We start from the raw sequence: 11,412 nt of genomic DNA, 5'->3' as shown, positions 1-11,412 counted from the left end.
CTGAGAAATACAGAGAGAGTTTTGTGGAGCTGATAGTCTTAATTAGCTTTGTAGCAACTCAGTTGGCAATGGCTTGAATGTAACGGACGTTCATTAATATCAAAAACATATGCACTAAAGCTTTAATGCAATATTTGTTGAGATATTTCAATAAAAAACACAATATGGAAAAGTCAGAGGATCACCAACGCCATTAGTATACATCCTCTGGGGACTAAGAATATTGGTACCAAATGTAATGGCTATTCATCCAATAGTTGTTCAGGCATTTCATGTGTTGGACCGACCGACCGACTTACCAACAAACAGAATGCCACTGCCACTACCATGGAAACCGAGTCCACTGGATGGTTTCAGTTCCACATCAGTATTTAAAAGGCTAATAGAATGCTAAACCGATTTTACCTTGTCATAGTTGAATAACTACAGTTTAGTGGGTAAATAGGACAAACATAGAACCTCAAAATCCCATTGACACCTCTTTCCTCTGCAAATATCACAATTTGAAACTGCCTTTGAAAACGGGCAAATCTCATAGTTGAGCTCATAGTTGACGTCAACTATGTGGCTGTACCTTATTTGGCTCTAGTCTCTAGCTTTGTCACGCCCCAACATTTACATGCTACACCACTGATCTGAGATCAGGTAGTCTTCTGAATAGGTCGTGCAGATCTCAGAAATTGTATACATTGTTTATCTGCTATTTCATCACTAAATTCACTTCCGAGACTTTTTTATGCGAGAAATCAACTATGTAGAGGTCAAATATGGGCTGTTTTACGAAAATTGATGGCTAATTGCAAATTTTGTCCGACTGTGTGTCGAAATTCAGCGGCCGATGCTGCCTGGGTTGCTGCCTTGTCGCCCGGCCTGTCTTCCTTCACATCATTAATAAAACCGATTATTTTTAGGCTAAAACACACAGGTGATCATGTTCGGCCAAAGGGTGCAGCACACATTGAACTTTTGACCTTACTTCCGCAGTAACGTATTCACAAAGAAGAAGAGCTCAATATTTGGAGCCCTTAGGATTAGAGAAGAGAGTCTAACGCTAGCAATGGGTAGTTTTTTACTCCCTAAACGTCAAGGTGTGAAGACTTTATCAAAATCTATAAATGAGACTGAGAGATATGGTGAACTTGTCACCAACCGGGACGAAGAAAAGCAGCCGGAGGAAGGTGATCTGACCACGGCTGTGATTGCTGCTGGGGATGCTTATAACGTCACCCTGCTGTACATGACATTAGACCAGGGGATCGCACAGCCAGGCCACAGTGGGTGAGTCAGCTGATAGGGGTCCAAGCAAGAACTTTATTCTTATCTCTGTCTTGTAGAAGAGCATTACAGTGAACATGTGTTTTACAGAAATGTGAATAAATGGATCACCGAATCTAAAGTTATACAGTGCACTGGACATCGGTTTATTTTTAGCCCATAAAACGCGCTCGCCCTCAGTGGCTTATTTAGATATATTAAGTCACTACAGATATGACTACATTATTTTGACCATACGTGCAAGTGTGAAAACTGTGTAAGGATACATGCGTGTGTGTGTTTATGTGTGTGCTTGGCTATGGGTGGTGTATTTGGCCTGCTGCATTAATCTTCTGAGCCACTGTATGAGAGCTTCAGTAATGATTGTTTGAACCCGGCTTGTTGGCTGGTATTTGAAATATGTTTGGTGGGCTAATCAGAGTTCTATGGTGCTGTTGTATCGGCAACTTTAAATAAATCTCTCTCCTTCGCTCGTTTAGTAAACCGCGGCGGAGGTGGGTGGACATCTGCGCGAGTGTGTGTAACGTTAGCCTATTTGTGTCAAGGGAAACTCAAAATTTCAGAGCACCCTCACTGAAATGTTCAGCAACCCCAAAGCACCAGCAAAAGAACATCTCTGGCGCCGCCACTGCGGCCCGCTGTGAGCTAGATGGAGCTCCGTCACAGCCGGCAGTCCGCGGTGCTCCATACCCGCGCAGTCACCGTTTCTGGGTTACTGGACTACCAAACGCCGCTGCCCTGACGGAGCTCCAGGGCCTGCAGTAGCTGCTCTCCCTCCCCTCTTCCTGCTAAATGGCCGGTGTGTGTGAGTGAGAGCGCGGTCAGTGAGCTTGTTACGCCCGCAATCTCTTACCACAGGTTCCAGGTTAATCTTATAATGGATATGTGTGTTGAGTTATTTAAACAAACGATCAGGGAAATAAACACCTCTTGTCCGCGAGTGAGCTGGATGGAGCGCTATCAATAAGAGCTAGCTTACCTCCTCCTAACGAGACCTCTGAAATTCACAAAAATGCATTAAATTGAAATCGGACAAAAGTGTTAGCTAAGCTTTGTAAGACCTTAGGGTAGCTGTGATATACATGCCGTGACGAAATTCAAAGTGTAAATATACTATTATGCCGAAAGTGTAGCGGCGATCTTTTCCCATAGGATTGAATGGGACACATAGCCTAGCTAGCAGCTCCTCCTAACGAGACCCCTCAAATTCACAAAAATGCCTTAAATTGAAATCAGACAAAAGTGTTAGCTTTGTAAGACCTTAGGGTAGCTGTGATATACATGCCGTGACGAAATTCAAACTGTAAATATACAATAGTTATGCCGGCAGCCAGTAGTCCAGTAACCCAGAAACTGTGACTTTCACTGGGTATGGAGCCCAGCAGGCTGCTTTCTCGTCAGACTGTGTGGAGCTCCTGAATTCCGACACGTCTTACCAAATTTGCAATTAGCCATACATTTTCGTAAAACGGCCCATATTTGAGCTTTATATAGTTGATTTCTCGCAAAGAAAAGTCTCAGAAGTGAATTTAATAACGAAATAGCAGACAAACAATGTATAACTTTGCAGTGTCTGAAATATGAGACCTGCTGTCTCGTCTCCAATGTATATGTATGTGGTTCGCTCAACCAATCAGCGCGCAGCTCATCTAAATATTCATGAGCATACCATATTTGGAAGAAAAGCTCTTGTTCCAAATAGAGCGATATTCACAGGGTAGTTAAGGAATAGAATAGCAATCGGGCCATTTTCAGCACAACCAATGTTACATACCCTATTAGGAGACCTTAAGGAACAGTGTGAAATAACCTATATAATCATTCTATCACCCCTTTTAGACAATGACTCAGATTAGTTGCAAATACTGAGTGAATCTCTTCAGTCCAAATATTCACTGCCACCTTGGATATTACAGTTTTTTACAATTGCTATGACAATTTGTTCAATACTTTTAACAACTTTCCTAAACTCTTAACACAGTTAGCATAACATCCGTCTGTGTAGGCTATACAATTAATACATTTCTTGTTGCTTTGACACAAAATGCATACAGTTACACAAATTTAAAATGCTTGAACTTCTTTTACACACAAGCTCCACCAAGACCAAAACAATGAATTTGTATTGCCAAATTTACAAATGCTTTCACTCTGTATGTCAGAACAGATAACATCATGTTCTTAACCTAACTTATAGGCTAAAGTCAAAGTGAACAGCTGTTCATATTGTAAATTGAAACACAAATATATTCCCTGCATTTTATATATGCATTTATTGAGAAACAGCCGATTGAAGTTATGCAAATAGATCAATCACATCTGATTCCCTTCTAGGAAACACACTCAGGTGTTAGTATGGTACATATGGTAGTAAATACAGAAAGAGGTCCTACTTGAACAATATACTGTAGATGAACACAGAAAATAAAAAAAATGCCTTCACGAGGGAGAGGAAGAGGAGTACCAGGACAATTCTGTCTCTGTCTCCTTTTTTTCATAAACTGCACATTCTATAAAGCTACTCTGAGATGGGTCATTCATTTTTTGTATCGAATCTCTGCAGCAAAAGAAACAAAATGGTGGCCGGGTTGGTTCAGTGGGTAGAGCAGGCGCACATATACTTGGAGGTTTATGCCTCAACGCAGAGGTCCAGGGTTCAAATCAGACTTATGACGATTTCCTGCACGTCTTCCCCCTCTCTCTCCCCCCCCCCCCTATCTCAACTAGCTGTCCTGTCAAATAAAGGCAGCAACAAATATTAATATATAAAAATAATCTTTACAGTAAAAAAAAAAAAAATGCATGCATTTACTAAACCCAACAAAACAAAAATGTAGAGAGACTTCAAGAGAAACTGCAGTGCAAAACACAATCTATGGTCAATACAATCACTATTGTCTATTGTATAAGGGCAGACCTGACACATGAAATAATGCAGTTTCTGTAATTCCATCTGATGTTAGTGTTTTGTATGACATTGTGCTACGATTGACTAAATGTTCCTGTTGGGAGAGAACATGTGTTAGTGTTTTGGAAGAATTATTGGATTTTGAGACATGTTTGCATTGTTTTGTTAAACACAGTGTATTGTGTTAGTGAATTATTGTATTTTGAAAATCAGTGTTGGAGTTTAGTTTACAATGTGTGATTTTGAGCATGAAATTAACTGTTTTGCCAATTGTGTGTTGTAGGTGTGTTGGTGCGTTAAGAGTTTAGGAAAGTTGTTAAAAGTATTGAAAAAATTGTCATAGCGATCGTGAAAAACTGTAAAGGTCAAACAGACTTTAAACTTTCAGCAACATCTGAATATCATGAGAAACACTCCATTCTGGTTTTGGTTTCATTGATTTTTTCATTTGGGTTGCACAGTGCACCCACAACCTTTCAAATGCTGATGGACCAGATACTCTGCCAGCTTTCTGATTTAGTATGTGCATATCTTGAAGATACTGTTGTTTACAGCGCCACCTGGGAGGAGCATGTAGGACACTTGAAGGAAGTCCTGGAGCATCTGCTCAATGCATGCCAGACGATCAATCCAGCCAAATGTGTCTACAATCCAGATTTTGATGGAAAATGATGTTATCTTGCAAACAGATGCATCTGTGAGTCATATTGGAGCTGTGGGTGCTGGTCTCCCTAAAGTATTCCCTACTGGGGAGGGAATTCACCTTAGAGACTCAAAACTTTTTTTTAAAGAATTTAAACGTGTCGGAGAGAAACCGTTATTGGGATTTACAGTTTTTCTTGATTGCTTTGACCTGCTTAAAGAAACTTGGATCCACTCGGTTTTAATCATCACTGTCTTAGCAGAGCAGAAGACATCTCTTGCAAATGTGTTAACCCTTTTTCATTGGATTGACACATTTTCCCCACCCTTTTGCAGAACAGTTAACACGGATGTCATTCAAGCAGTCCAAACTCCATTGTTTTAGCTATGGTAACCAAACAGAAACCATCTGTTCCTAACTATTAGAAACTACCTACATCAGTATGAAATCACTGAAGCACCTGTTTGACACTCCTTCACACAAATCTTCTATTTAGCAATCAGTCTGCAGGGTTAGGCCATGTGGCCCCATAGATCAGTCTGCAGGTTTAGGCCATGTGGCCCCATAGATCAGTCTGCAGGGTTAGGCCATGTGGTCCCATAGATCAGTCTGCAGGGTTAGGCCATGTGGCCCCATAGATCAGTCTGCAGGGTTAGGTCATGTGGCCCCATAGATCAGTCTGCAGGGTTAGGCCATGTGGCCCCATAGATCAGTCTGCAGGGTTAGGCCATGTGGCCCCATAGATCAGTCTGCAGGGTTAGGCCATGTGGCCCCATAGATCAGTCTGCAGGGTTAGGTCATGTGGCCCCATAGATCAGTCTGCAGGGTTAGGTCATGTGGCCCCATAGATCAGTCTACAGGGTTAGGACCATGTGGCCCCATAGATCAGTCTGCAGGGTTAGGTCATGTGGCCCCATAGATCAGTCTGCAGGGTTAGGCCATGTGGCCCCATCGTCAAGATAGAAGAGACTGAGTATCAATAGTGGCTATTTCTTATACTCTACAGTAATAGATGTTTATACTTTACTGTAATAGATTTTATTTTTATTTTCTTAATTTCTAATACTCTAATATATTTTATGTTGGTTTACCTGTATTGTGTGTAATATTTACAGTATTTCAGTTTTCAGCCACAGTTTCAAAATAAAGATCAATGGAATCAATAAAATTTGCATCAAAGCATTTCTGATTCCTTTGTTTTCTTTTATTTGCATCCATGTCCGAGAAATGCTTGTTACTCTGGGGAGTTTACTCCCCGGAGTCCTTATGTTTCTTCTTCGCCCAGAACATCGCCTTGGATTAGGGTGACACCAAGATCTGGGTCTTGGGTGCAGCTGTCGCTGTGGACCGGCTACACCCTGCTACGCTCTGCGATTTCCTGCAGTGTCCGGCTACGTCCTGCGACGTCCTGCCGCGTTCACTGCGTCCACCCATGCTCTGCTGTGCCACGCTACATCCCGTAACGCCCTGCTGTGCCCGGCTATGACATGAACTACTACGACTACCATTGTAGTCACTGTTCCATTATCTCTATTGTGACTATTACGCCACTGCTCATCATAAACCCAACCAGCACCGTCAGACACCGCCTACCAAAAGCATGGGTCTGGCCGAGGTTTCTTCCTAAAAGGGAGTTTCTCCTCGCCACTGTCACAATAGCCACTGCTAATGCTTGCTCTTGGGGGAATTACTGGAATTGTTGGGGCTTTGTAAATTATAGAGTGTGGTCTAGACCTACTCTGTCTGTAAAGTGTCTCGAGATAACTCTTATTATGATTTGATACTATAAATAAAATTGAATTGAAATTGAATTGAATTGAATTCTGGATCCAATTCTTTGCAAGAAGGCAGATTTGTCAACAAATGTCACTGGCATGAAGCTACGTACAGTAATAGGCTACAGTGACAAGCAGTGGTGCACTGGTTCATATTGAGTGCTGTATTTAGTATTTTGTTGTCCACTGTGTAATGGTTGATGGGAAGAGCTCAGACACTTGTTTGCAAGTTGTGTTGTTTGAAGGCAAAATTTTCTTTTGTTGCATATTTGAAATGTTTTGGCACGATTAGAGCCTTTTGCAAACAAAATGTGTCATTTTGACCATGAGTGCCACTGTTTCAGCCTGTGTGTTAACTGTTTTGAAAAATGTGGAGTTTGAGTTGTCTGCTGTGTCAAAGCAATCAAGAAAAACTGTAATATCCCAGTTTCCGAGTGCTGTTGGTGTTTTCTAACGCACACCTTCAGACTGTAAAAGAAGATGGTATGATTTAAAGCCTTATCAATGCGCATCAGTTACCACCGACTCTCTGAAAATGCAAATAATTTCACTGTAACTGTGTGTGGTTATCTTTGTGAACTGGACTGTTTTTGCAACAAGGTTTTGCATAAAAAGGGGCCAGTTTTGCGCCAAATGTTGCATAGTACCTCATTTAAATAGCAAATAGCACAGGAGCACTGAGATGCTATTTGCTTGGCAGCGCATTAAGAGGTGAATTTCTTTGATAAAGTCTGTATTTTTAGAGAAAGAAACTTTCCAAAAGTTTTTTTGTCACCACTTCCAGCCTTTGTGATTAAACAAAAAGACATGGATGAGAGGACTGATGACATGTTAAAAAGGATAGTAGTTTTTTGTACATCTGACACAATCACTCTCTAGTGATAATAATTATCATTTGAAAACCACCACAATAGGTAGGTGAGAGAAGTAATTTCTCTGTCCAAATTGGGTTTTCACACACAATACTGTATGTCAGTTCTGTAGAGTGAAGAAAGAGATTATGCTGCAGTCTTTATCAGTATTGTCACAGTTAATATTAATATTCCTGAAACACGTCACTGTGGTTGTTTTATCTTCCATGATGACCCACACAGGGATGTCAGAGAGTCGGGCGGCATGTGAATAAGGCAGGCTCGTGTGTAGAGAGGGAGCAGAGATACCGACCTATGTTGCCTGCGTCGTACTGGAACTGGAGTTTTTGTTTTAAACATTTTAGAAAGCGAGGAAACAGAGAAGCAGATAGAAACACGTGTTTCGTGCATCTGTGTGAGAAAAGTGATACTGAGCGTATGGTACGTTAATCAGGTCTTTTATCTCATTTGTGCCTACATTTGGATGAATTGTTAACATTTCAAAAAGGTTTCTACTCAGGTAACTTTGTCTAAGGGAATAAAGATTGTCAACGCTACTGTAGATTACAGTTTTTTCCGCAATCATTCTTCCAAAACAATGCAATCATTCTTCCAAAACACTAACACTAACACAATGTCATACAAAACACTAACATCACATGGAATTACAGAAACTACATTATTTTATGTGTCAGGTCTGCCCTTATACAATAATAATAGACAATAGTATATTGTATTGATCATAGATTGTGTTTTACACTGCAGTTTCTCTTGAAGTCTCTCTACATTTTTGTTTTGTTGGGTTTAGTAAATGCATGCATTTTGTTTCTTTTGCTGCAGAAATTCAATAAAAAAAATGAATGACCCATCTCAGAGTAGCTTTATAGAATGTATGGTTTACTGTATGAAAAAAAGACAGAGACAGAATTGTCCTGGTAATTGTCTTCCTCTCACTCGTGCAGCAATTTTTCTTACTTACCTTGTGTTCATCTTTATTGTTCCTTTTCCACACAAAATCAGCCCGAATAGGTCCTCTTTTACTGTATGTATTACAGTAACATATGGTCATGCGATTGAAAGAACCTCGACACCTGAGTGTGTTTCCTAGATGTCAATCAGCTGTGACTGATCTATTTGCATAGCTTCAATCAGCTGTTTCTCAGTAGCAATGGAACAAAATCCAGGGGATATATTTGTGTTTCAATTTACATTATGAACAGCTGTTCACTTTGACTTTAGCCTATATGTTAGGTTAAGAACATGATGTTATCTGTTCTGACATACAGAGTGAAAGCATTTGCAAATTGGTCAGTAAAGATCCATTGTTTTGGTCTTGGTGGAGCTTGTGTGTAAAAGAAGTTCAAGCATTTTAAATTTGTGTTTACTGTATGCATTATGTGTCAAAGCAGCAAGAAATGTATTAATTGTATAGCCTACACAGACAGATGTTGTGCTAACTTTGTTAAGAGTTTAGGAAAGTTGTTAAAAGTATTGAAAAAAGTGTCATAGCAATCGTAAAAAAACTTTAAGAAGTGTGCTCTGCTGCACCTGTAACCACACCCGCCTCGTGATATCTACAGCACAGCAGCAAGGTGAGAAGTGAAACCACTGGATGTCAGCAAAAACAGGATTTTGAAAGGGTGTTAAGTTACTCTTTAAATACACTGTACTTTCCACTTGGACCAAGGTACAGAAGAACCTATAATTTTCATGGGTTATTATTTAAGTCAACTTTAAAGGACTTGGAAAATAACACTCTTGGTGAATGGTTGTGTTTCCAATTTGTATCCAGTTTTCGAAAATAACTTGTTTGCTCACCGTAAATGCATATTGTTTATACGCTGCGACAGTGTCTTAGCCTGATTACGTTTTCTGTTAGTAATCATTGCCATACCATTGTTTTATTCAGATGTTTGGTCAGGTCTTAAAATATAGATTTTAATCTCAGTTTTACTGAACCCTAACCTGAACGTAAATAAAAGAAAGAAAAACAGCCATTTTCACTAGATCTATTTCCCAGGAAGGGGTAAAATATAAACTGATAAAACCTATAATTAGATTTTGAATAGTCATTTTAATTCCTGTATCCTCTCTCAGTGGGATACTTTCAATTGATTTGCAGTGACTGAGGCATTGTGCTGGGAATCTTTTCCGTAACCAGCTGACCTGAACTGCTGCATTACATGATGACAGCCTGTGAGCAGCAGCCCGGAGCTTAATAGGACACAAGACGACTCTTTCCCAAACATTGTCGGAGCAGAATAGTGTAGCCTGCAGTGAGTTTTCTGCTGAAGGACTTTGGTAGAGCGCAGGGTCTTCCAAGTCCTTTTAATGACTTAAGTACCTTTCACTGGAGCTGTGACAGTAGTGAAAGCTCTCTCTCTCTCTCCCTCCCTGTGTCTCTCTCTCCCTCACTCTCTCCCTTCCCCTCACTCTGCAGAGTGCAGCCGAACAGAAAGTAGCCTCTCGCCTCCACTGCTGTGGAGCCAGGCGGATGTTGCTGAGCACTGCAGACGCAAAAGCGCAAAATTTAGCAGGGATCTGGAAAGTGTGAGAGTGTGAAGGAGAAGTGGAGTAAAGAGGAGAGGCGAGGCAGACTGTCTCCCTCCTTCACCCGGTGGGCTTTTCTGCAGCATCCTTCCACTTCATCATGGATCTCTGGAGTAAAAAAGTCTGGGGAATTATTACGCAGGTCACCCTGATACTTTTCACTTCACATGGGGCAACAAGAGGAGGTGAGTGCAGTGAGATTTTCATTTTGGGTGACAGTAAAGATCATTTTACATTCATCTCAAATGAAAAAAAATTGTTTGTTGGAGTTATTGAGATCATACAGGTATTTTCTCCCTCTTTGTAAAAACTTGATGAGTCTTTCTGAAAGGCATCTGCATTTAGGGATTTCTAAAATGCACAGCGATATCTTTTTATTGATTTCTTTTCATACATTTTATGCACATATTTCCATGCACCGCTCTTCAATGGGGCAGTGGGAGTCGGTGTAGAAAGCATGTGGGTGCAGAAGGTGAATAAGAAACACTTTCTTCTCTCTCAGCATATTAAACAGCTGCCCTTGAGCAAGGCACTCAAGCCTCACCCGCTCCAGTGGACAGGCTCTAGAGGTCCGCGGTCACACTTTGAAATATGGCTGCATGAATGTGAATCAGGGCATCATTCTTATTAGAGGAGGTTTTTGTAATTGAATTATTCATGATTTATTTCTTCTCAGAGGGTTTGGTTTGGTTTTATGGATCAAAATGCATTTAGTGTTGTTTATAGAGAAGAAAACTACCAGGAAGAGGAGAAAGACTGTTGTCTCTGCTTCGCCGCTGTTAAAAGCAAACTTTAGACCAAAAATGTGATTTTTTTTCCCTGTAATCTTAATCTTTTTCTCTGTCAACTTAATTTTTGTGGTGGAATATTTCACGAGCCCTCAGGAAGTTTGCTTTTCATGCAGTTCAAAATAGTAATAAAAAATGATCTCTCCTTTTACAGTTTCAAACCATTTCACATTTGTGTCTTATTTCTCTGCATATTAAACTTGAGAATTGAGAAACAGAGAATTGTGATTTGGCACAGCATGGAATACAAGCTGTATGACTAAAATCTGAGTTGTTGCGATTTTGAAAAAAGTAAAGCTGTCTCAAAAAGCCTGGGACATAAAAACGCAGAACATAATTTATGATCTATTTGGGATCCTGATCATACACTGTGCTGATGGAAATGTCAACAGATCATTTTACATACAGTAGGAGCTGTTTGCATGTGCCAAACACTAGCAATATAACAAGTATGCTAACACAGTCTAATAAAGCGGGTGTCAGAGGGTAAATGTTGATCTGATGTTATATTAGAATGTATTCTGAGTCAATGTGCCTGGGCAAATAAGATTTTTCAAACATTTGAGGAAATCAAATACCATTAAGGGATTCAGTGTAGGCGGAGTGGGGACAGATTGATAAA

General features: G+C 40.3%; 1 protein-coding gene across 1 annotated transcript in view; it reads left to right on the top strand.

The window, feature by feature from the left end:
- Positions 1–9,943: 9,943 nt before the first annotated feature.
- Positions 9,944–11,412, top strand: part of LOC144532371 (contactin-associated protein-like 4) — a 78,133-nt gene continuing 76,664 nt past the window's right edge. Inside the window, exon 1 of the mRNA XM_078273088.1 lies at positions 9,944–10,187. Coding sequence (XP_078129214.1) covers positions 10,103–10,187 — 85 coding nt within the window. The 5' untranslated portion in view covers positions 9,944–10,102. The remainder of the gene's footprint in view (positions 10,188–11,412) is intronic.

The sequence above is a fragment of the Sander vitreus genome, chromosome 17 (genome assembly GCF_031162955.1).
Source record: "Sander vitreus isolate 19-12246 chromosome 17, sanVit1, whole genome shotgun sequence".
Lineage (NCBI taxonomy): Eukaryota > Metazoa > Chordata > Actinopteri > Perciformes > Percidae > Sander > Sander vitreus.
Note: the sequence above shows the minus strand (reverse complement) of the source record. Positions and strands in the feature narration are given on the sequence as shown.